Raw genomic sequence first — 25,651 nt, 5'->3', positions numbered from 1 at the left:
GTTTAAAAACAAAATAACCAAATGGGCTGAGGCATGCTTCAAGTGGTAGACTGCTTGTCTACAAGCCCAAGATCTTGGGTTCAACCCTTCATATGGAAAAAAAGAAAAAAAAAAAACTATACTGCTGTATACAGAGCATTGAAGACAAAGAAGAGGCTAAAAGCATCACAGGAGATATCTACTATCCAGACCAAAGCTTTCTTGACATGATAGCTAAATCAAGTTAAGAAAGAGTAGAAGGCAGTGAGGGGTGACAGAAATCAGAAAAGGAAGTGGGAATGTCATGTGCTAAAACCAGAAGACATGAAAGCTTTTCAACATACTACTTTCTTAAATACCAAGTTTCTTATCCAGTATTTAAGAAGTCCTGTATTTTACATAAAACTCAGGATTCTTCTATCTGAGACTAACCTGCTGCAATTAAATAACAAAGGTTTGGCCTTCAGGCTGGACTTGTAGCACTTAGAGCTCTTATTAGCATCACACTTCTCCCTCACCACTTGGTATCTATCTACAGGCCCGTGAGTTCCTGAGTTTGGCCCAACACAGGGACAAGTGCAGTACTACCAAATTCAAGATAGGCTACGTCATTCAGTCACTGAGACCAGAAGAAAGGAGAGCTCAAAGTTCAGGCATCACTGCAACTAGATCCCAAACAATAATAACAAAATAGTGTTACCTTGGTGGAATTGTGTGAAATCTGAAATTTAATGTCGCAGTGATGGTTTTCTAATTGGATTTAATCACTATGGTTAAGGAAGAAAGGATGCTATTCTTCATTACTTATAAACCAATTTTCACCTACATTGTAAAAAGATAAAATTTCTCCAATATTTCATCAGCACACAGCTTTTTTCTTTTTTTTGGGTCCGGTTGTGGGGCCTGAACTCTGGGCCTGGGTGCTGTCCCTCAGCTCTTCAGCTCAAGGCTAGCGCTCTACCACTTGAGCCACAGCACCACTTCCGGCTTTTTTCTTTTTGCTTATGTGGTGCTGAGGAATCGAATCCAGGGCCTCAGGCATGCAAGGCAAGCGCTCAACCACTGAGCCACCTTCCCAGCCCCGGCACACAGCTTTTGTCAAGAGATTTGTAAGAACATCAACACACAAGTCAAATCCAGGTTCATCATCTTCAAGAGTTTACAAGCTAAAGAACATTCACCCTGAACAAGACTTAGAATAAAATGTTTTACTATGTTCTATCCATGCACTATTAGACTTGCAAATTTAAAAAAAAAATCTAGACATTTGCAACTTCGGGTGAGACTGAAAACAAGGTCTAATAATTAGTGTCTATTGCTGAAAGAAGTGCATATTTAAAGACCCACAGGCAATTAACAGCCAGATTGTCCTGTAATCATGTACAATAATAATTGGAGTATAAAGCAGGGCTTCATGCAAATCACTGCAAACTGCAACTATCACTCTTACCATCCCATGTTATGTGATTCAATCACTAGAACTAGTTGGATTTAAGAGACATTGCTCCCTGTTGTGTTCTCATGGGGAAAAAATGACTAACTACATTTGTATATTCCTAGTAGGAATATACAAGTAGACTATCTTAAGACCCACTTGTGGTTCTCATTCACCTCTTGAGTCATTTTGTGATTCTAAATGCAGGCTTTTTACTGTCCTTATACTGCAGCACACATTTTCAGTGGGATCATTTGGATGAAGGATTCTTGACTACTACAGCTGGTTAATACTGGGTAGACTCTCATCTCCAATGAGAACAAGACAAGTCCATCTCTTAAGTAGCTAAGAACTGAGTTCTATTCTCCTCAAAGGTGCTATCTAATCAAGTACATGGCTGGGATTCTTTCAAAAAAAAAAACAAACAAACGTGAAATGTTGCTCATTGCAATCAGAACATATCTAAATGAATTATCAAACTTTCTGATAGCTAAAAACTGGAGAAAACCCTTGGCTCTGTCTGAATATACCTCAAATAAATTAGCACTGTGATTTTCTACCTGATCTGAGGTTTGGGGGCTAAGTTTTATTATTTTTTTCAAATGTATATTTTTAAAACACAGATGTATCTGTTAGAAGCTGTGTAACCTTAATATTGCTCTTCAATTCTCATAGCATGCTGAGAAGTAAAGGCTCTAGACAATAAATAAGAGACAAAATTACTGTTTGTTTAGAAAGTGGCAGCCCAACAGGTTAGCCCAACTAACAAGTTAGTGCCACAGGTCTTATAGTTGTCCACAGAAGGGAGGCATCCTTTAACTAGGGAGGAAACCAACTTTATTTTTCCCCTTTGGGCAAATAAAAGAATAAAATAAAAGAATGTGATCCCAATTTTGACTCTAACTCACAAATCTCAGCTCTGCTACATTCTTTGCCCACATAGATGGCTGACTATGGCCCCTAGGTTAGCCAAGTACTTGCAATGCAGAACCTTTGATGGAGTTAGTAAGATCTCCAAATACTAGGGCATGTGCTTAGCTTGCAGCCAGCCATGGTAGTCAGTTAAAGTTGATATCCAGGAATGTATGAAACAGGCACTTTACCTTAAAGATCTCCCTAAGAGAAAGCAGGGAAGAGGTGACATTGTCCAAAGAGAAATGTACTCCTTTCCTGTAGCCTCTTTGTATATCACCTTTACAAAAACAATAAAAGTATTTTTTTTAATTTCCCTGAGGCACACTTGTGGAAATGGAACAAGAACGAAAAAAAGACAGCTCACTTGTCCTCTACACCTGTCAGGCAAGTATAATGTTACACACAAAATCAAATGACCATTCCACGCTTTGCAATACAGACATCCCTTGACTACTTTAACCTTTGGCTCAAAATTCTTTGGTCCTTCATGGTGAAAATCTCTGGTACAATTCATACATATTTTTTAAAAAATACATGATGAGAATATAGTAGACTCAAGAGAACTCAACTAGCATAATCTTTTAGAAAGACTAGACAAAGCCCCACAAATCAACACCAGGAAATGGGCACATGCAAAAGGAGTTGGCGCAAAGAGAGAGAGGTAAATGAACGAAGGGGAGAGAGGAAGAGAATGCAGTCAAGAATTCATTATATATACCACAAAATTAAGAAAAGTAAGAGAAGAGGTATGAATGTTGAAGAGGGTTATACTGCTCAAGATGCACTGTATTCATAAACTTCTTTGCCCTGTGGCACTTCCTTTATACAACTACTTAAAGATAATTATTTTAATGAAAAAAAAAAAAAAAAGCCAGGAAAGCCAAACAGGTCTGTTGAAGAAGTAGGTGCCAGTGGGAATGGAGATAGTTAAGGAAGAGGATAAATGAGGATGAAATGGTCCAGGTAGCTTATTTTCATGCATACAAATGGAAAAAGAATATTGCTTAGAAGATACAGTGGCATTTAGAGAGAAGTGGTGGAGGACATGAGTTTGGTTGGGATACTTTGCATGTTTGTATGGAACTGTCACAATATAACCCCCTTCTACAACTAACGTATGCTAATGTATGTGGTTTTTTTCTTAAAAACATGGGTAAATATGTGAAATACACTCTCCATTTTTCTGTGAATTATTTCAACAACTCTTCCTTATCTAATCTGTACTATCATGATTAAATTCCCAGCAATTCTTTGTTGAAAAGTCACAAGTTGAAAAATGGATAAAGTCAAACTAGAATAACCTAACTTTAAAGTACCTATTTTCTTCTTAACTTACAAAGCCACCCAGAAGAAACGTTGCTTACATAAATATCATGTAACTATGAACTTGAGAGATGGGAAAAGGAGATGGAAGCTAAAGGACTCTCCCCAACGAATTTATAGAAAGTTTCCTTGGTCCCACTATATCCCTAAAAAGTTTTCTTAAAGAGGCCTTAAAATGAATAAATTGTTGAAAATGAAATGCAAAGTCAAATCAAAATGAATGTCAATGTTGCTCAGTTAGCAACAGCCTAGCCGCTCACCAGCTGTCAACGCTAATCATAGCTCAGTCGTTGACTCACTGGCTGACCTATAGAAGTACAGTTAACCTCCCTGATTTTGTATGCCAGCAACAAAATAGCATCATAAACTCCTAGAAGGCCTGATGTGAGTTAGAACTCTAAGATTTGCCATGGCCTCACTTTGGGGGCTAAGTGTTAAATAAAAACCAAAATTAGAAGGAAAATGATAGGATGCTCTTCAGAGAACATTTCCAGCTCTGTCTGCATAATTTCAGTGCTTTGATGCAACATGCCACAGAAGAAACAGTTAACCATATAGAGTAGTTAAGAATAGTTTCAACAAAAAAAAAAAAAAGAATAGTTTCAACTGGCCTTATCTAAAATACAGAGAAATCAGAGTCCTCCTCATCAAGCTCCATCTCCAGCACATTCCCAACACTTAATTGTATTTCTAGAAGAAAAAAAGCAGCCCTTCTAGGAATCTATGCACAGGGTTCTAAATAAGAGAAGCCAATGAATGATACAGGCTTTGGTAGAAACTAACAATCAAACTCTCTTATTAAAAATAAAAAAAATACAGCTCATTTGTCAATGATATTAGAAACTAAATTTAGGACTAAAATAAAGGACTGTAAATTCTTCATCAACAGCAAGAATTAGGTCCTTTATCTACCCACATTAATGTATGAGGTGAGCAAGAAATAAATATCTTAATTATGATGTCACTGAGCTTTGGAGATTGCTTATTTAACCAACTAGCTTATTTCACTTAATACACAATTATGAGATATGCTTGTCTACCCAAGATTTTCAACTTACCTAAATTGTGTACTGTCCATGTAAGTCATCTCTTGATGGATAGGGCCTCATCATTTACAGAATAAATCCCAAATAGATAAAACTGCAAATGGAGCCAGGCATAGTGATGTATGGCTATAATCCCAGCACTCAGGAAATAGAGGCAGGAGGTTCACAAGTTTGAGGCCTTCCTGTACTACTTAGTAAGACCTTATATCAAAAAAAAAAAATCTGCCAAAGCATTGATCATCAATGCAAACCCAGAAGCCTATGAAGCAGGGACATTTCTGTCTTCCCAATCTGACAAACTGCTGGGATGATGATGATGATGATGATAGCTCTTTAATCAGGCAGATAGAATGAAAAATTTATTCCAAATCACCAGTACTTTTTTCATCTTCAAATAACATTCTCCACGTGGATTCTAATACTATAATTCTAGAAGACACTGTATTCACAATAGCCAAGATATGAAAGCAACCTTAGTGTCTATCAGTATATGAATGGATAAAGAAATGTGGTATATATCCACAATGCCTTAAACAGGAAAGAAATCCTGCCATTTGTTACAACCTAGATGGACTTGGAGGATACTACACTAAGTGTAATATGAAAGACCCAGAAAAAAATTTTATATGGTCTTATTTATATATCAAATCTAAAATGGTCACTCAAGACTAGGGATGTGGTGCAGGGGGAAGAGAAAGTAGGAGAAAATGAAGGAGGGGTAACAATGTTCAACAAGAATTGTACTCATTTCCTTATGTAATTGTAACCCCTCTGTACATCACCTTTACAATAAAATAAAAATGAATAAAAAGATGAGGGATGTGGCTCAAGGCCTAGCAAGTGGAAGATCATGAGTCCAGTCCCCAGTATAAACAGATGGATGGATGGATGGAAGGATGGAAGGATGGATGGGTGGATTGATAGATGGGTGAATGGAGGGAGAGATGGATAGATGGATGGATAGTAGATGATAGGTAGGTAGGTAGATAGGTGGATAGATAGAACAATATAAATACATAAAACAATATATATATATAACTATGCAATATGCAAATCGCAGTACTATTAGATACACTATTAGATAAATATAGATATTACATGTAATAACAAGGTGTGTGTGACTTATAATACTAAAGCATATAGAAACAAAAAGAACAGTGGTTATCAAGACCAAGAGTGGGGGCAAAGGCACGGGGTTGGGAGGCAAAGCAATGATTGTCAAAGGATGTGAAGTTCCACTCAAAGAAAGCATAAAAAATATAAATGAAGACTGTTTAGTAATGTTTGTTTTTACAACATGATTTTTAAAGAGAAAGACTACCTGCAAATCTATGAAAAATACCTCTGGAAATGAAAGATTATTTACTCTGGAAGAACAAATAAGTCTGGTAGCCTGAATTGACTCACAAAGTTAAAAGCAATCTGGTATACATAAAGCAAATGTGTCACATGGTAATTTCAGTTACATCAATGCTCAGAATGGTCTTTGCTGAGGGGAGGCATGGGAAGAACTTTCATATGTGGACTTTCAGAAAACTCTCAGTGGTTTTAGCCTCACCTCAGAATAGACTCACAAAGCCATCTGCACCTCCAGAAAGTGTAATGGAAAGAACGAGATCTAGTATGTGTTAAGCCAGACAGCTCACTCTTATATCTAAAAAGACCTTTAACTACATCAGCCATACCACTAGGGTTAAAAAGAAACACGTCATCATATCAATTTTTCCAGTTGGACATAAAAGGTATAAAATGTTTGTTGAGTTGTAAAAAAGTGTTTTTAAATGCCCTTAGCCTATGATGAAAATAAAAAAATTTTAACCAGTCACCAGTGGTTCATACCTGTAATCCTCGTTACTCAGAGGCTGAGATCTTGGAAGTGGCACTGTGGCTCAAGTGGTAGAGCGGTAGCCTTGAGCTGAAGAGCTAAGGGGCAATGCCCAGGCCCCGAGTACAAGCCCCACGACCGACAAAAAAAAAAAAAAAAAACGGGGGGAGGGGGGCTGAGATCTAAAGACCATGATTCAAAGCAAAGCCAGCCCAGGCAGAAAAGTCCCAGTGAGACTTAATCGCCAATTAGCCACTCAAAAGCCAGAAGTAGAACTGTGACTCAAAGTGGTAGAATGCTAGCCTTGAGCAAAAAGAACTCAAGGACATCATTCAGGTCCTGAGTTCAAGCCCCATGATCCCCTCTCAAAAAAAATTTTAAGACTAGGACAGTCCTAGGTTAAACCTTCATATTCTCACCCTTACTTTCTGACATTCTCCTAGGCCATCTTCATTCTTCCCAGCTACCTGAGCTCCTGTAGCCCTGAAGTTAATGTGCTCCAAAGAACTCCAAAGTCCTCTCTCCTAAGACCTACTCTACTCATAAACTTAAGCATTAAGAAAAAAAAAAGAGGCTCTAGCATGAAGCAACTCCCTCTCACTAACATATTAGACAGGACAAGGTGTCTTCTAAATCCAACTAAAAGTTTGTTATTAAATCAATTATTCTAAATAGTAAATCATAATCACTTGTGATTTCTTGGGAACAAGAAACCCCATATTACAGAGGGTTGGCTTATTGTACCCTCAGTAGGATTTAGGATAAATGTAGGGGTTGGTGATGGAACTCAGTGGTACAGTTGTATGTCTAGCATTGCAAGAAAGAGCTCAGTTCAATCCTCACTTTTTAAAAAGAAAGAAAAAAGACATTGGTAGGGCATTCATTCTTACTTCTTATTCTCCTGTCCTTTGGCATGTGGCTGGCCTGAAGGGAATAAAAAAGAAAAACAAAAAAAACTCTAGATCCTTTTGTGGCAATTCAGTCATCTACTTATAGAAATAAAGGAAAGGGAAATAAAGGAAGGGATAGGAGACCACTCTGAGGTTTATGATAAACATCCCTAGTTGTAAAAGAGAAGAAGGCCTAGAATGTGGAGAAGCCTCTGCCCCAGCAGGCAGACACAGAAGAAGATGACAATCAACATTTGCCTCCTTTCTCTCATCAGCCTCATCAATGGAATTAAAGATTTAGGCTGCTGCAGTTCCAAAAGAAAGCAATTCCAGAAGTAAGTTGTAGTCACTGTCTTCATCAACTCCCTAGCAATGATGACCTTAGCATTCTCCTATTTTCCTCAGAAGAAAGCAAAAGGCCTTTTAGATTTCAGTTTAATCAAGAGTGGGCACTTGCTGGATATGGTGGCTCAGGAGGCTGAAGAAGCCCGGGGTGAACAAGTTCCCATGCAACTTGAGCTATAAAGAAAGAGTGGGCACTATTAATTACTGATAAAAGCAAAATAAAGGCGCTGGGAAGGTGACTCAGTGGTAAAGTGCTTGCTTTGCATGCATGAGGCCCTGGGATCAATTCTTCAGCACCACATAAGCAGAAAAAGCCAGAAGTGGCACTGTGGCTCTAGTGATAGAGCACTAGCCTTGAGCTGAAGAGCTGAGGGACAGTGCCCAGGCCCAGAGTTCAGGCCCTGGTACCAGATAAACAAAAACTAAGTACATAAAATTAATTTACAACTAAGAAAACTAGCTTAAAAGTAAGTAAAGCTACATTTTATTCAATTTTATTGTGCTTCATTTAGCTCACTTTAAAAAAAATTACATAATCCTTGTAAATCCAAGCTGAAATAAGTGAGAATTGACTTGAAGGGGTTTGTGAGCTGGCCTGGCACCTAAACCTTCCTACAGCACTGTGATCAATCACTTTTTAACAACCTACCCATTTTCAGAATCCGCCTATTTGTATTCAGAATGTAACCCTAGCCTACATTCTAAGAAGGATGCTTTATACTGGAACACCAAACATCCACAGCCAGGTGCCATGGAGACTGAGTGTGAATGCCACACGCTATCAAGAACTTAAAATCTACAAATGACTTTCTAGGACCCTGGTACCTTGGGGTTTCAATAACAACACATTCTATCAATTGGAACCATCATAGAAAATTAGGAAACAACAACCAAAAAGAACATAAAAACATACTAGATTAATAGCCTTGTACAATAAATAAACATTTTACAACAGCACTTTGGAGAAAAATGAAATACTCCTAGTCAACCTAAGGCCCCAGCTTCTATAAACAAACTGACCAATTAATGTCTCTAAAGGGGCAGAATGTTTTGACTACTGAAGTCAGGAAAATTTTCCTCCCTACAGTGGCTCTGATTGGCAGATATTTTCTGAGAGAAGACAGCTGAGTTAAGGAAGGCCTATGGTCATTTTATGTCAATGGGCAAAATAGTTTCTTTCTTTTTAATTTTTTTTAACTAAACTCCATGGCTACATCACACCTACTATCCTGCTCATGGCAATGCCTTAAAGGGACAGGAACCACTACAACAAATACACACAGCTTGAGTTCTTATATAACTCATTGATTAAATATGCCCATAGTTGTTGTTCTCAACAGACCTTGTCAGAATAAAATTCTTATGTCTTCAGGCTACTGATATCTATTTCATCTGGATATCAGGGTAGTTAGTTAGTGTATCTAACTCAGGAAGGACAAAATGTTCTAGGAAATCAAATCAGTCCCCCTTTTGCCTTGACTGTCCTAAGATCTAGCTCCATCTAGATTGGTTATGGGTAGTTTCTCTTGCTTATTCTATTCTCTATAAATTATTAGAGAAATCATCAAAAAAGAGAGAGAGAGAAAAACGGATAGAACAGTATCACTTAGATACCAAGTTAAGCCATAAACTTTGTAATAGAGCATGTTTACTGTGGTTAAAAGACATAAGCCACATACGTTTTTAGCAACAACTATTAGATATCATGACCTTTAGTATTGGCATTTTCTGGTATGGTGTCAGGTAACACTAGTAAAGATGGCGAAAGTAATCTAATCTCCTAAGTTGCATGTCCCAAACTTCTGAAACTGCCTCAGCAGAAGCAATATCTTTACACATTTGTTTTTCAAGGCAATCTTTTAAAAGAAATAGTGCATCAGACACAAGATACATAAGAGGAACAAGTTTTGGTAGCATGTCAGTCAGTTGATAATATCTACAACATAAACACCTACAGGAAACCTGGTAAGTACTGTGCTCATGGCTCAGAATGAAAAAGAAGCTGACCCCACATAGCCTGTTCAATACAATTCCTCTATAGGAGGAAGCAAATAAAACTAAACTCTGTTCATTAACTGTACATTAACACATGAAGCCAGGCTCTGGTGGCTCACACCTATAATCCTCATGACTCAGAAGGGTAAACTCTAAGGATAAAGGTTCAAAACTAACTTGGGAAGGAAAATCTGTGAGACTCTTATCTCCAATTAACCAGCAAAAAGTCAGAAGTGGAGCTGTGACTCAAATAGTAGAGCACTAGCTGTGAACAGAAAAGCTAAGAGACAGTATCCAGGTCCTGAGTTCAAGCCCCAGAACTCACACACACACACACATACACACACACTTAACACTCACATAGATTCTTTTTATTGTACTCTAAATGTAATATTTCAGGTTAGTCAGTGGCTCACAACTATAATTCTAGGTACGTATGAAGATGAGACTTGGGGAACTTCAATTCAAAGTTAGAATATATAGAAAAGTCTTTAAGACTCTGTCTCCAAAAACAATCAGCAAAACTACAGGCTGAAAGTCTAGCTCAAATGGCAGAGCATTAGCTAAGCAAGCAAGCTGAGCAAGTGAAAGGCCCTGAGTTCAAACCCCAATGCTAATAATTTTATATTTTTAAAATTTTAAAAATAAAGAAGTAGTACTCATTATCTTGCCCATGTAATTGTAACCCCTCTGTACAATATGCTCACAAAAAATTTTAAAAAAAGAAATATTCAAATCTAAAAAAATAAATAAATAAAAATAAAGTAGTAGTTGGATATGGGTTTATCACACCTGTGATCCTAGCTACTCAGGAAGCTGAGATCTGAGGATTGCTGTTTGAAGCCAGCCAGGGCAGGAAAGTCCAAGAAACTTATCTCCAAAAATAGCAGGGAGTAGAGGTGTGGCTCAAATGGTAAGGTGCTAGCCTTGAGCACAAGAATCTCAGAGACCATACCCCATGCCCTGAGATCAAGCCCCAGGTCAGGAAAAAAGAAGAAGGAGAAGGAGAAGAAGAAGAAGGAGAAGGAGGAGGAGAAAAAGGAGGAGGAGGAGGAGGAGGAGCAGCAGCAGCAGCAGCAGCAGGAGGAGGAGGAAGAGGAAGAGGAGGAGGAGGAGGAGGAGGAAGAGGAGGAGGAGGAGGGAAGAGGGAGGAGGGAGGAGGGAGGAGGGAAGAGGAGGAGGAAGAAGAGGTGGTGGAGGAGAAGGAGGAAGAGGAGGAGGAAGAGGAGGAGAAGGAAGAAGAATGAGGAGGAAGAAGAAAGAAAAAGGAGGAGGAAGAAGGAAAAAGAAGAAGAAGAAGGACAAAGGAGAAGGAGAAGAAGAAGCAGCAGAAGAAGAAAAATTAGCAATATTTCAGGCAGAACTGTATTTTGGCACCAGCCCCTGGAAAAGTTGGTAGCAAACAATCTGAAAAACAGAAAGCAAAAGGACTGGTGGCATGGCTCAAGTGGAAAAGTCTAAGTGGGATGCCCTGAACCCACCTCCCACACTGCTAAATAAATAAACCTGTTCCACCTCTATATTATAGTTCAGAGCGGGAACAAATACAAGGCAACTCTTTGCTTTAGAAATACTCATAAAAATGTAGAAAACTCAGTACCTCATAAGTCATCTAGTCACAAACAGCTTACCAAATTCCTACACTGTCATCTTTGAAATAAGAAGGTTCCACCCTGCTGGTAGCACAAAATACCCTGATGTTGTTGAGAGAAAGCAAATGTTCAACCATGTTAAAACACTGACTATACTGGTAACTAGCATTTCAAGCTGGAAAGAAGGAACTGCAACAAAATTCATTCCATCCTGGCATCAATTTTAAATATGGACAATGTGCTTATCATGAAAATTGAATGAATTGGATTTGGCAACTCCATAGCTGTCCTCTTATCATGGCCTTCCCCCCATTAAGATGCTTATGGGACTTTCTTCTATAATGCTAGCTCCTCAGGATGCTTAGAACTAAGGATCATAGTTCAAAGCCAGCCAGGGCAAGAAAGTCCATGAGAATCTCCAATGAACCAGCAAAAAGTCAGCAATGGAGCTGTGGCTCAAATGGTGGAGTACCATCCTAGAGCAGACTAGGCTAAGGGACAGCACCCAAGCCCTGAGTTCAAGCTCCAATATTGGCACCAAGCAAACAAACGAGGTTTATGTAACATAAGGTAATAAGTAACTAAACCTTTAAAAAAAAAATAAAAGTAGAATTGAGAGTTTGATCTTTCCTATTTCCTTTCTTACCAGCCTGCCTTCTCTTAAGACAAATCTGGCAAGAGCATAGAAAGTGTCCAGATATTCTGATGAACTGGACAAAACAAGTCTAAATGAACAAACCCTGGCACTGGTAAATGAAAGTTTGGGGCTTTTTTTTCTTAAACCAAAGAGTCACAACAGTCGCTAAACAATGCTCCTTGAAAAAGACATTCACATTAAAAGGAAATGAAAAACAAAACAAGAAACGCAATGTTCAGGGATTATGAATTCTGAGTATTCTAAATCAGTCTTTCAAATCACACTAAGCAACTCCTAAGCGAAAAACTCCACATACTTCAGCAGTTTTAAATTTCATATTATATTTAATACATGGCCAGTTACTTACTTGCTTCCTTTTGTAATGGGCAAATTGAGAGAGTCCTAAAATCGTAGCCAGGGCACCTCCTCCAACAAGAACAGTCCCTTTCACTGCCTTTTGAAACGCCATTTCTTAGCCTGCAAAAGGGTTGGGGGGGGGGAGGGGAGAAGGCAGGGAAGAGAAATAGGAAAGAAGTTAAGTAGGGCTTCATTGCATAATAATTCTAATTCTAAAGATACACTGAATTGAGAAACTGTTAAACTAGAAAAGCAAACAGAAAATGAGGGTGCTACTAATATGTCAACTTGTATACCACATTCAAAAGCAATGACCACCAAAAACCTCAACAAGGAACTGAATTAATTATGTAAAAGTCACACTCTCTTCCAAAAGAAATTAAAGAGAGAAATGCAAATTATGAGACAACTGAGGGTATTTAAACAGTATAAAGTCAAGAGAGCTGTGAAAAGAAATGTCATTGTGTATTTGACAAAACTGCATGCTGTACTTAGAAATTTGTTCAACAGCTAATCCCCTACACAAGGAGAACTTGGTAAATGTCCTGGGTCACTCAACAGGACAATAAACCTCAGTTCTGCTTCAGGTTCCTTGGGCAAGTGTTTAATTCAAACTATGGTGCAACTCCCTTCTTGAATTTTCCTTTCTTAATGAAGACCTCACTAGAGCCATAAGCCAACATACTTAGAAATCCAAGTATGTTAGCTTATGAAACAATTCATGTTTCATGGATAGCTTCCCTCAATGCTTCACTTAATCTGCAGGAATTTCTTTCACTGAATCAGAAAAGAAAGAGAAGAAAAAAAAGGTTGGGGGGAGGAGAAACAGAAACAAAAAAGGAAAGCAAACGTTTTCTTCTAGCCAGAGCTGCCTGACACCACAATTTCGAAGGAAACACCTCTGGATCAAGCACTCTTCTCTGCTCAGAGAATATCTCAAAATAAAGCACAGTATTATTAAGGTTTGAACTCAATACCTCAGGTTTGGTAGGCAGGATTTCTACCACTTGAGTTACACCCCAAGCCCCCCAGGAATTTCTTCATGCTCTCATGTTGGACTAAGTAGACTTTTTAAAATATTTATTGAAGATCTAAAATTATCTTAAGCCAAGCACCAGTAGCTCATTCCTATAATCCTCACTACTCTGGGGTCCTCAAATCTCAGTTTGAGCCAGTCCAGGTTAATCTCCAATTAACCACCAAAAAGATGAAAGTAGAACTATAGTTTACATAGTACATTGCCAGCCTTAATTGAATGAAAAAAACTAAGGGACAATGCTGGGGCCCTGAGTCCAAGTTCCAGTACAGCAGGCGTGCACGCACACACACACACAAACACAGACACAATTGTAATTTTCTAATTAAAAAGATATAACCTAGCCAGGCACCGGTGGCTCACAGCTATAATCCTAGCTACTCAAGAAGATGAGACCTGAGGATTCTGGTTCAAAGCCAGCCCAGGCAGGAAAGTCTGTGTGACTCATCAATTCGCTACAGAAAACCGGAAGTGTTATTGTGGCTCAAGTGGTAGCCTTCAGCTGAAGAACTCAGGGACAACACCCAGGTCCAGAGTTCAAACCCCACCATCAATAAATAAATAAATAACCAAGAAATAAAATTGCACCAAAAAATCTTATCACCTTTATTTTATTGAAAATAAAAAGATAACATTTTATAAACAAATTCTTAGAGTTGCATGAGTTGACCTGCCTAAGATTTTCTTTCCATTCACAAAAGCAGCCAGCACACCCACATTTTGTGGGGAAGTCACCGCCCTATTTTCCTGTATGGGTGGAGATCAGGCCTGTCTGAACCACACACCTTACACTACAAATTACCTCACAACTCTAGAATGTACTATGAAGGCAGTTTTAATTCAAGATACTAAAAACTTGTACTGTTTCCCATATACAAAATGTGTGTAATTATTTTGATAGTGACATATATTTATATTGCATTATCATATCTAAATTAAAGAACTTCAGTACAGTTGCTATGCTTCTACAGAAAATACATTTTGAAATGCAATAAATTATATACAAAAATGGAAGTTGGTATTTCTTTTAAGTTTGTATTTCCCCTCTCTGATCTCATACTTGGTTGGAAATTCCAAAATTCTAAGACTCTTCATTAAGATTCTTACCAGGAAAATATTTCACGTGAATACTCAGATAGGAGAGGTTTCTTCAGTAACCTTTCCATCTTGTGCTCACACTGGGCAAGATATTGGTATATACTAGCTAGAAACTCCAGCATTCATCCAACCTCAGGCAAAAACCTTAATCCTAGGCTGTTCTCATAGTAAAAACCACAACTCATCTGTCTTCACACACCATCACCACTCAAGGCACTGCTGAAAATGTTCACACAGGTGCTTATTTTACAACAATGGAAACAGTATGCCATCACAACACTAACTGGACCTCCCTGTGATTTCAGGACAGAGTATGGTATCCAAGTTTTATTTGTCTAAACAATGCATGTTGCCTACCCCATAGAGACAGCAGCATTGGTGGTCCATTGGATGTGAGTGTGGTACTGGACTGACTTCAGTTTAGTATCATTGTTCCTGTCATGTTAGTCATGTCATTGATGACCTCACAAGGGATACCATTCATCAACATAGACAATGAGAGATACTACATAAGCACAGTCAATGGAAGTGTCTCCCATCAGAGCTATTCATTCAAGAGGTTTTGATTCCTTCATTCAGAAGTATGGGTTTCCTACCCACCTTATTGTAATCTTTCAATTTGATTTGCCCAAGGCCAAGACTTGTGAAAGGGGTTATTTTTATGCATTATCACAATAAGCCACTAATACTGCCAAAAAACAATTCACATGTTGCCAGTAATATTGACTCTAATAACTATCCTTTTTCAGTAATTTCATAAATTAACTTAGGCTTGAGAAATCATTATCCTGAAAAAAAAAAAGAAATTCATTATTCTGACTAGGATTAAATTCTCCCATATGGCTATCTAGCTATTCAGAATGAATGAACCACTCTCATAGGTAATTCAAAAACAAAAGCATAGAATTCATTGCACCTACCTCTCCTAAGACAATCATCATTATTTTTAGAATAACAATAGCTATTGTTTATTGAGTACTAAGTAATAGAAACCATGTTTTTAATTCCTTATATACAGTAGCTCATTTTACCATCATAACATCTAATTTCATAAAAGAGGAAGCTATGGTTCTGAGGAAATAGGGGATTTGTCAAAAGTCACCCCCTAGTAAGAAAACCATGACTTTGTTTAGGCTCTTAGCTACTGAGTAGTATTGTCTGCTTTGGGTCTCAAGACAACATCTCCACAAGAACAATACTCCATTTGCTATCATTCCTAAAAGAAGATCCTTTTATCAAACAATCCCCCAGTGTGCAGTCATCAGAGTTCAGATTTCTCTTAATAGAACACAAAAAAGATTACATTAAAGTCCTCAGCACAACCATGTTCATAACAGCACTATTCACAATAGCCAAGACATGGAATCAGCCCAGATGCCCTTCAATAGATGAATGAGATCAAGAAAATGTGGTATATATACACAATGGAATTTTACCCATCCATTAGAATATTATCCATTCATAAAGAAATGGATTAGGAAAAAATGTATCAAGTGAAATAAGCCAGTCCCAGAGAAACAAAGATTGTATAGTGTCCTTAATTTGTGGTAGATAAAATGTACCAATAAATCTATATGTGAACACATTAGGTGATTACAAATGAATTAACTGAAGTATAATACTATTTCTCTCTACAGAGAGCTCAAATAGTATTTTTTTTAAGACAGACAAGGTCAAAGCCCAACTCAGAATGGGGATATAGGGCCAAGGAAAGAGGTGCAAATGAATAAAGGAGAGAAGGTTAAAATTCATTCTATATACACAAAATTAAGAAAAGAAACAAAAGGGTTGGATCTAAGGAGGAGTGAAAATGTTGAAGAGGGTGAACTGAACAAAATGTATTGTTTTCATAAACTACTTTGCTAAATGGCACCTCCTTTGTACAACTACTTAAAGATAATTTTTTAAAAGTTAAGGCAGGGGATTTGGCTCAGTGGTAGAGTGCTTGCCTAATATGCATGAAGCCCTGGGTTCGATTCCTCATTTCCACATAAACAGAAAAAGCCAGAAGTGGCGCTGTGGCTCAAGTGGTAGAATGTTAGCCTTGAGCAAAAGAAGCTCAGACACAGTGCCCAGGCCCTGAGTTCAAGCCCCAGGACTGGCATAATAAATAAATCCTGTGGCAGAGTATCTACCAGTAATCTTCTACCAGATTAAACTACAGGCCTTGTTTTCAAAATCAAATAAATATAAACTATGTTGAGGAAATTAAAAAAAGAAGTTTTCATACTAGTTACAAAGAGTGAAAAATGATTTCCCTCTAAGCAATTGCTGCCACTAGGAAGTTAGCAAGGCAGGGGCCCAGACAAGTCTCCACCTTTGCAGTTAAAAGTGTGAGAAAACTACAGGGAGAAAATAATCCAGAGATAAAATTAACTTAGCACAGCTCAAGGTCCATGCTTTACAGCCTATTAAATCACATGCACACTGAGAGGACTGCCTCTGGTGCTGGAAGAGACCAACTCTAATTCTGCCAGGGAGAATTCCAGTTCAAGTAGCAAAGCCTAAACAGAACGGTGCTCACTTAAATATACCTGGGGTCTTCTCAACTACCACAAAGAGTGTTTATAATCCACATTAAAGCCTGACTTGGAAGGATGTTGTCAGCAAGATTCTATATTATTGTACAACCGAGAGATTAAGTCTGACTGAAAAATGTAAAAATTCTTTAAAGAAGCCCAGGAATTTGAGAAGGATTTTTTTTGTTTTTGAGGGAAAGGGGTTGGTTTTCTGAGACAAAGTCTCCCTAGGTACTCCAAGCTTTTCTTAAATTGGTTATCCTCCTGACTCAGCCTCCCCAGTGGAGGTAATATAGGTGTGCCTGGTGAGAGAAAGCCAGAGGAAAGGAAAAGATATAAAGGAGAATACGCAGAGAAAGTCTGCATAAAGAACAATTATTTAAAGAAGAGAGTGGAACTCAACAGTAGTGTTCCATAGTAATTCCACAGGAATCATCCGGCTTGGCTGATAATGAAGCTTAAGAAAGAAGGCCTGAGCAGTATGGAGGTTCCTCAAAAGACTCCACATAGAACTCCCCTATGACCCAGCAATCCCACTTTTGGGCATTTACCCAAATGTTTACAAACAAGACCACACTAAAGCTACCAGCACAACTATGTTTATTGCAGCATTATTTACCATAGCTAAGATCTGGAACCAACCCAGATGCCCCTCAGTAGATGAATGGATCAAGAAAATGTGGTATATATATATACAATGGAATTCTATGCCTCCATCAGAAAGAATGACATTGCCCCATTTGTTAGGAAATGGAAAGACTTGGAAAAAATTATATTAAGCGAAGTAAGCCAGGCCCAAAGAAACATAGGTCCCATGGTTTCCCTTATTTGCAATATCTAGTATATGTATGAGTCAAGTGGAAAAGGTCAGATAATGTGATGTTAGGAAAATGAACCCTTAGATATGTATTTTAATGTTTTTTTCTTTCATGCATGTGTTTCTAACGCATTTATAAGATTATTTCTTTGTTGCTTTGTATGTCCCTCCCCCACAGTATAACCCCTCCTTTCACTATATTTGATGTCAGTATAACTTGTGGAGGAGATGGGGAAAAACAAGTCGTTTAAGGATACAGGTGGACCTGTTGCAACAATGAGAAGTACAAGTTGTCATGTTGAAAACAAGCTTTACAATGTTGGTGGGGGAGGGGGGGGAAAGGATTGGGACTGGGGGGTAGGGGGGAGGGGGGAGGCTGAGAAGGGATGGAAGGATAAACAAAGGAGGAGGCTGCAATGCTTGGTAAGAAATGTACGCATTATCCTGCCCATGTAATTGTAACCCCTCTGTACAGTATGTTCACAAATAAAATAAAAAAATTTAAAAAAATTAAAAAAAAAAAAAAGAAAGAAGGCCTGTGTGAAAGAGAGAAAGCCTCTGCGTGTATAATAAAAATATCTTTTTTTTTTTTTTTTTTGGGTCCAGTCGTGGGGCCTGAACTCTGGGCCTGGGTGCTGTCCCTCAGCTCTTCAGCTCAAGGCTAGCGCTCTACCACTTGAGCCACAGCGCCACTTCCGGCTTTTTTCTTTTTGCTTATGTGGTGCTGAGGAATCGAACCCAGGGCCTCGAGCATGCAAGGCAAGCCTTCTGCCACTGAGCCACCTTCCCAGCCCCTGATAAAGATATCTTGATGCTATTGTTTTTAGCAACAGGAAGTTAAATGAGAGTTCTCACATGAGAGGACATAAGCCAGGTCTAAGACAGATTTGAAAAATGCAAATACAGAATCAATGCTTTGCAGAAATCTCTAGTGACAGCAATCAACTAGAGACTTTTACAGGACCTGACAAGGGCTCATAAAGAGAAGCAGACAGAGACAGAACACCTTTTAAAAGGTGTGAGCCTGGACAGCTAGGCTGTCCCTATTCAGATGGAGAAAGAGAAGAAGGTTTGAGGGACATAAAGGGCTCATCTTGGCATTAGGGAAATTTGAGATCTTGACAGAAAACTTACTGATAGGAACACCAAGTGGACTATTTGAGTTTTAAACTCACCATCATAATCACACATAAAGGTGTGGCTTGAGAGACTTCAGCCTAGAACTGACAGTTCTCACTGTACACAGTAAAATAAACATGACTGCTAGCAAACAGAAACTAGACTTGCCACTTGTCAAGTTCTGCCTACCCATGAGTATGTTGATTGCTACAACTTCTGGCTAAACTGAGTTGTTTTTTTTTTTCTTTGATTCCTAATGACAATTTTTCTTTTAAGTGTCTTTGAGTAGTTGTACAAAGGGGTCTCAGTTCAGCCTATCAATATAAATGATGAGCACAATGCATCTTGATCAATATCACTCCTTCCATCATTTTTCCCTCTTCAGTTCCAACCCTACCGATCCCCTCAAGTTCTCTGGGTTCATTTTCATATATGTACATGAAATATTATGACTGTATCTGCCCATCCTTCCTCTCTCCATTCATCTACTCCACCTCCCCCTGACTTCATTCCTTCTGACAAAACATGTTTCGGTATCCTGATACTCACTTGAACAGTACAGTTGTTGTTCAAAGGAGTTGGGCCCTTGGAATCTTCCCCTGAATAAACTATACTTTAGTCATTTTCAACTTCAGTCTTAGCTATCATTTGGGAATTGTCTTTGTGCACAGTATTATCACAATGACAATAACTTCTCAGATTTATTCTATATACATAACCACTTACCCCTGGTCTCCTCCGATTCAAAGGAAAGGCTGTCTCTGGGCTGATTTATACATTTGAATAACTTTACCAAATACTATTTTTTATTCCTGGGGCTTGAACTGCAAGCCTGGGCACTGTCTCTGAGCATTTTGTGCTCAGGACTAGTGAGTGCTCTACCACTTGAGCCACAGATCCACATCCTGTAGCTAGAATCACAGGTGTCAGCCATCAGTGTCCAGTTCCAAATGCTTTTAAAAACAAGTCAACCACCTACTGAAAAATTCAGAATGTCTCATCAGAAACAATGAGCAGGCAAACTTATTTGAGAAAACTATCTAGCTACAAAACTCAGGTTCCTCTCTTCCTCTTTCAGTGTCATCTTTCTTCTCCTATCAGCCTTCCCTTATGAAGATGCTATTCAGTTATTCAAAGGAAGTGTTCCTTCAGTGAGACACTGCAGAAAACTAACAACCAAATAAAAATGAAGAGGGGAAAACTGGCATAAGTAAAATTTCATGCAAGCTGGGAGCAATGGCTCTCGTGCGTATCTATAATCCCCAAATCCTAGATACTTGGGATTGTAAGGATGGTAGTCCAATGTCATCAGGAACTAAACATTAGCTAGCCTCCATCTCAATCAATAATCAAGGAATGATGGCATGTATCTATCATCCCAGATACACAGAGACAAAAGTAAGATGATCACCAGTCAGAGCATAAAACACGAAAACATCTGAAATATAACTTAAAGCCAAAAGGGCCAGAGAAGTGGCTCAAGTAATAGAACACTTGCCTACAAAGTGCAAAGCCCCCAGTACTGCCAAATATATGCATATGTCTTTTCATGCAAATGGGAGAAGTCCTGAGTATGTTCAAGTTTACAACACTATCCTATACTTCTGGCCTCCTTTGTAGAAATTCCAATACCTGATTTTTCCAGTCTCTATACTTGCTATTAACTGAAGAGAATAAAACGGAACCTCTCAGGCCAGCTGTTGGTGGCTCATTCCTGTAATCCTAACTATTCAGGAGGTTGAGATCTGAGGATTATTGTTTGAAGCCAGCCTGGGCAAGAAAGGCTATGAGATTTTTATCTCTAATTAACTACCAAAAAAGCTGGAAGTAGAGCTGTGGCTCTAGTGGTAGTAGTAGCATGCCAGCCTTAACAAAAAAAAAAAAAGTTCAGGGGCAATATGAAACATCTCAGGATTTTGATCCTTTCCCCCATTTCTTGTATGTGTGATTGAAGGAAGAAAGGGTATGATGCAAAGATCATTTTCAGAATAGTAATTTGATCACTAGCCTTGTAGTCCTTGGGAAATGGGTTCTCTAGCATTATGTAAGTTCTTCCCTGCTCTTCTTGTGGTAACTAGAAGATCCCTGAAGTACAAGACAATCCAAACATGAAATAAAATCCCAGAGTATACCCTAGCAGTAACAGGGGCTACAACACTAAGTCCTTTACAAATGAAGCATGTAAGCAGGACCAAGGATAGCACCAAGTGCCTCACACTTCAGATGTGCAGCAACCCCACTCGGGAAAAGAGCACGGAAATCTCCTCTTGTCTTCATTTCCTCATGTCCCACTGTCACACTCAAGAGAGGCACAACTCGTGAGGTCAAGCCAAATGGCTGCCCCATATAAATCCAGTGATTTTTAAGAGATAAGAACATGAACTTTATCAAACAAAAGTGTAGGGCTTCCTTCAGAAGAAATATTACCCAATAAATAACCTATAATCATGCAACTTGAGAACAAGCCTATATAGTAAGACACAAGAAGACAAAGTGAGCTCAAAGCATCTTCCTACCCCACATGTCTGTATCTTACTTGTACATTAATATGTTGAACTGAAACTCCTTTATATTCAAAAAAGCTCCAGAAGTGGATCTGTGGCTCAAGTGGTAGCACACCAACCTTGAACACAAAAGCTGGAGGGCAGTACCCAGGCCCTTTTATGGTGCCTCGGTACAAGCATAAAAAATAGTAACTTAAAAAAGAGATAACAAAACATTGAGAAATAAAAAAGAAAGCAATAGTAAAATAAATAAATAAATAAGTATGTCAAAATCTCTGGGTATTTTGAAAGAGACACATTTTAACAAACAAGCCCTTTTTTTAACTGCAATTAATATGATAGCATATGCTTCATTCAAGTCCCCATCAAGAAGTATTTCATGGTTTAGATGCATCAAACACACATTGCTACCATGATTACAACACAGACAGGTAACAATCAAAATCACATCCTCTTTCCCTAGAGTTCACACTATAGTAAAGACAATGCTCAATTCTGCCTCAGCCCCACAAACAAACAAAACAAAAGCACTTCCACACGCATTTTTTATAGCAGTCCTTCATTCCTACAGATCACAGGGAGAGCCTCCAGCATGCCTTTTGAAGGTTGTCAGACATAAAGGAACAAAACAGTAAAATCAGAGGCACAGCGCCTGCTCTCTGCAAAGGGAAGAGTCCTTGTCTATAAACTAAAAATGAATCATTCTTTTTGGTTTTTTGGCTTAAGGCATCTTTCTAAAAGGTTTAGGCCCAGACCAGGTAGGAAACAGTCACAAAGTATTCATAAGCAATGATCCCAACGGAAAGAAGAGAATGTAGCAAGTCCTGAGAAATAGCAGACAGCGATCTTCAGTCATATTTTGTGTATACAAGAATATGTGTATATTTATACATATATGAAAGCACCACAAAACAATGACAACCTGAAATTTTAAAGGCTCTATATATACTGCACAAGATATGAAAAATCAAGGGTTTTAGAAGGCACTGAAAAATGTTCTGTCGTATAATACAAGATACATGAAAAGACAAACAAAGTCAGCAGAAAAGCTAGAAATGTATTGTATTCTGATTCTAGATGCACACATGGTTAGGTTGTGACCCTTAAGAAAACTGAAATGTACACTCCTGTGAAGCTGGCACAGCCTCAAACCCTGGCTTTATCCCTGACTCCCACACCCACCCTGCCAGGCTGCTTCAAGGAAGGGCATGTTCTTCTATATTCAGTCCAACTCCCCAGTCCATGCCAGAAGGGCCCAGGCCAAATGATAGAAAAGGTCTTGACAAAGGGACATTAAAAGAGGAAACAAGAGGGACAGAAATCAGAAAACAAAGTGAAAGAAAACTAACATCAAGTATTTGTACTGATTCACACTGTTTCAAGCCAGAAAGTACTTTGGAAAAGTTTCCTAATAGCCTTTCTGGGGTACCTTCAGGTCAATCACATCATTTTAGGATGGAGGAGAGAGAGGAGAGGAGAAAAGTGAGAAGAGAGGGAGAGGAAGAGGGAGGGAGGATGAATGAACAGCATTGAATAGCATTTTAGAAGCAAACCTACAGTTAGGAATAACAGAAAGAGGCTGGTTCAGGACAGCTTTTCAGTCCCAAAGGAAAGCAGCTGCCCAGGAGTTCAACAGGAGGCATGTTGTTGGGTACAGAGTTCAAACCGGAGTTCCAACAGTGTAACAGGGGAAATAAGGTCAATAACTAAAATGAGCCAAGTAAAGTCTATTTATGGGGGGAAAAAGTCTCAAACCTGACATAAACCTCTTTGATATGCAATTTTTGTTTGTTTTAACTTGCTATACAATTTCATTACCATTTATTTCAAAAATCCTCTATAATGAAAATATATTGAAAGGGAAGGTGCTTAGCTGAACAACACACAGATGCTTACAGCCTCATGGTCATTTATTATTTAAGGTCCAATTTTATACATAGGGTGTTTTCAAGGAAACTCTCATATTGTATTCTTGTATTTCTGCCATTTCTAAAATGCACACAAAAATAAAGTCACAAATCTCACTTGGTTTCCTTATTTTCATGAGGTTCCTTATGAGATTACCAGAAAGGAAAGAAACCTACCTCTGCTAATAGCAAATTATATCCAGTAAGAGCCAGTGATCCTAGTTTAATTCACAACAGAATGGTTTGTTGTATTTGCCTTTCAGAATTTATATAAATCATAAAGAACTACAGTTATCGCACATATGTACATTTGCGTTCCACTTTAAATTTATTTTAAAATCAAAATATACACTATTATTAAAAGATTTCTCCTTAATGACACACAATTTGTTAATCTTATGTTAAAATATATTTCTCCCTCCTTTTTTGTTAGCTATTGCAGTTTGAACTCAGCATCTCATACTTGATAGGCAAGTGCTTCCACTTGAGCCACACACTCACACCCAGATAGTGTTATTGTCCAGATAGTGTTTTGGTCCTGACAAACCTCAGACATGGTCCTGCTCCCTACCCTTCCCTGTACCTGGGATTACAGACCTAAACTAACATACCCAGTTTATGTATTGAACTAGAGGTCGCTTCTGCCCAGGCTGGTCTCAAACAGCAATCCTCCTGATCTCTGCTTCCTAAGTAACTAGGATTATAGGTGTGAGTCACTGCGCCCTCATGAAGCCTTTTGTTTGTCATATGAAATTTAGGGTAACCCTGAGAAGCCTAAATTAAAATGACCCTCACAAATGAAAAGCAGGGACATTCTTTCCCATTCCTTGTAAAATCACAAGTCAGATTGAGAAACTCCGTGGATGAAAAGGGAAGTAGGAAATTACACAAACTGGCATTTACATATCAACTAATAAGAAATAGTTCATTAAAGTACAGTTGATACCCAAAAATGGACAATTTTGCCTTAAGAAAGATGTTATCAAAGAATCAGACAAAGTTATTCCTGTTTTCTTTCATTATTCTGCCCTTTTTTAACCTGTTACTAGGTTAAGCAAGGAGCCAACATTCTTCTAACAGCACAAACCTGTTTTCATAATTCACATGCAGTTAGGAAATCCATTTTAGTAATTAGGAAAAAATTCTTTTTTTGATATATACTATATGCTGAACGACAAAATATGAAACGTCTATTTTCACAGTACAATGCATCAAGCCCTTTATCCAGATACATTAAAACTATAACAAAGCCTTATGAAGTACCAACAATCATGACTACTGAACATACATTCCAAATGTTTCACAAGAAAACAAAGTCTAGGCATGAGGCTATGGCTAAGAAAACAAGTGGGCCTCATCATATAAATAAATGCATTTTTAAAGGCTTAGATCTTCTCAACTAGTATAAAATCATTGTATATCAAGTGAAAAGATTTTACCTAGGAGTGATAATGAATTTTAACCCTATAATTCTAAGGTGGGGAAACTATTCCTGCTAAGGGCCATTGGGATATTTTTAACATCATTCGCAGGCCACACAAAATTCTCAGTACAGGTAGATGGCATATATTTCTGGCCCATCATGCACCAAATGATTTTGTCTTACATGGCCTGCAGGCTAGATATTCCCAATTCCTACATAATCCAAAGAAATGCATCATAAGAAAAATGAAATCAAATAACATGTTCACAGGACACAAAATGTGGTATCTTGGGTCAAGTTTCTACTTATTTAGGTCTTTATGAAATACATACTCTGAATTTGGAAAGACTGTCTCCTGAATGTAAGCATTTTCCTTTCAAAATAAACAGCCTTAAGGAAGTTGGGCATATTAGCTAACATCTGTGATTCTAGCCTATAATAAATATATTTAGGAGGTGGAGGCAGGAGAATTTTGAATTCAAAGCCAGTGTGGGCCACATAGAGAGCTCATGAGTCAATAAATAATGTCAATGGACTCTCTTAGCTTTCACTTGTTGTTTCTAATCAATGAACAAGGAAATCGTGCCAATTTTCTCAAAAGTTCTAGTTTTAATGGCATTATACATTTAATACATATATGCCAATTATAGCTTGGTATAATTAGAAGTGTGTTTTAGGGCTAGGTATGGTGGTGCAAACTTGCAATCTCACCAGTCAGGAGGCAAAAGCAAGTAGATGAGACATTTAAGCCTAGCCCAGACTATGTGCATAGTGAGACACTAGCCAAAAAAAAAGAAATGTTTGTTTCTGAAACCCTGAGTTCATTAAAATATGGGTTGCGATACCTAGTCACAGTGCAAGAATTTCAGTTAAATTTATTTACACTAAA

At 38.2% G+C, this 25,651-nt stretch overlaps 1 protein-coding gene across 3 annotated transcripts in view; it reads right to left on the bottom strand.

Moving 5' to 3' along the window:
• Gpd2 (glycerol-3-phosphate dehydrogenase 2) overlaps positions 1-25,651 on the bottom strand; it is a 156,202-nt gene that overhangs the window by 91,867 nt on the left and 38,684 nt on the right. For 2 of the 3 annotated variants that reach the window (XM_042683534.1, XM_042683536.1), the window contains exon 2: positions 12,350-12,459. In XM_042683534.1, the coding sequence (XP_042539468.1) occupies positions 12,350-12,451 (102 nt within the window). In that variant the 5' untranslated portion in view covers positions 12,452-12,459. Of the gene's footprint in view, positions 1-12,349; positions 12,465-25,651 lie in introns of those variants that run through there. The other variant, XM_042683535.1, reaches the window with a different exon arrangement.

The sequence above is a fragment of the Dipodomys spectabilis genome, unplaced genomic scaffold (genome assembly GCF_019054845.1).
Source record: "Dipodomys spectabilis isolate Male_0828 unplaced genomic scaffold, ASM1905484v1 ptg000081l, whole genome shotgun sequence".
NCBI lineage: Eukaryota > Metazoa > Chordata > Mammalia > Rodentia > Heteromyidae > Dipodomys > Dipodomys spectabilis.
This window is presented reverse-complemented; position numbering and strand designations above follow the sequence as displayed.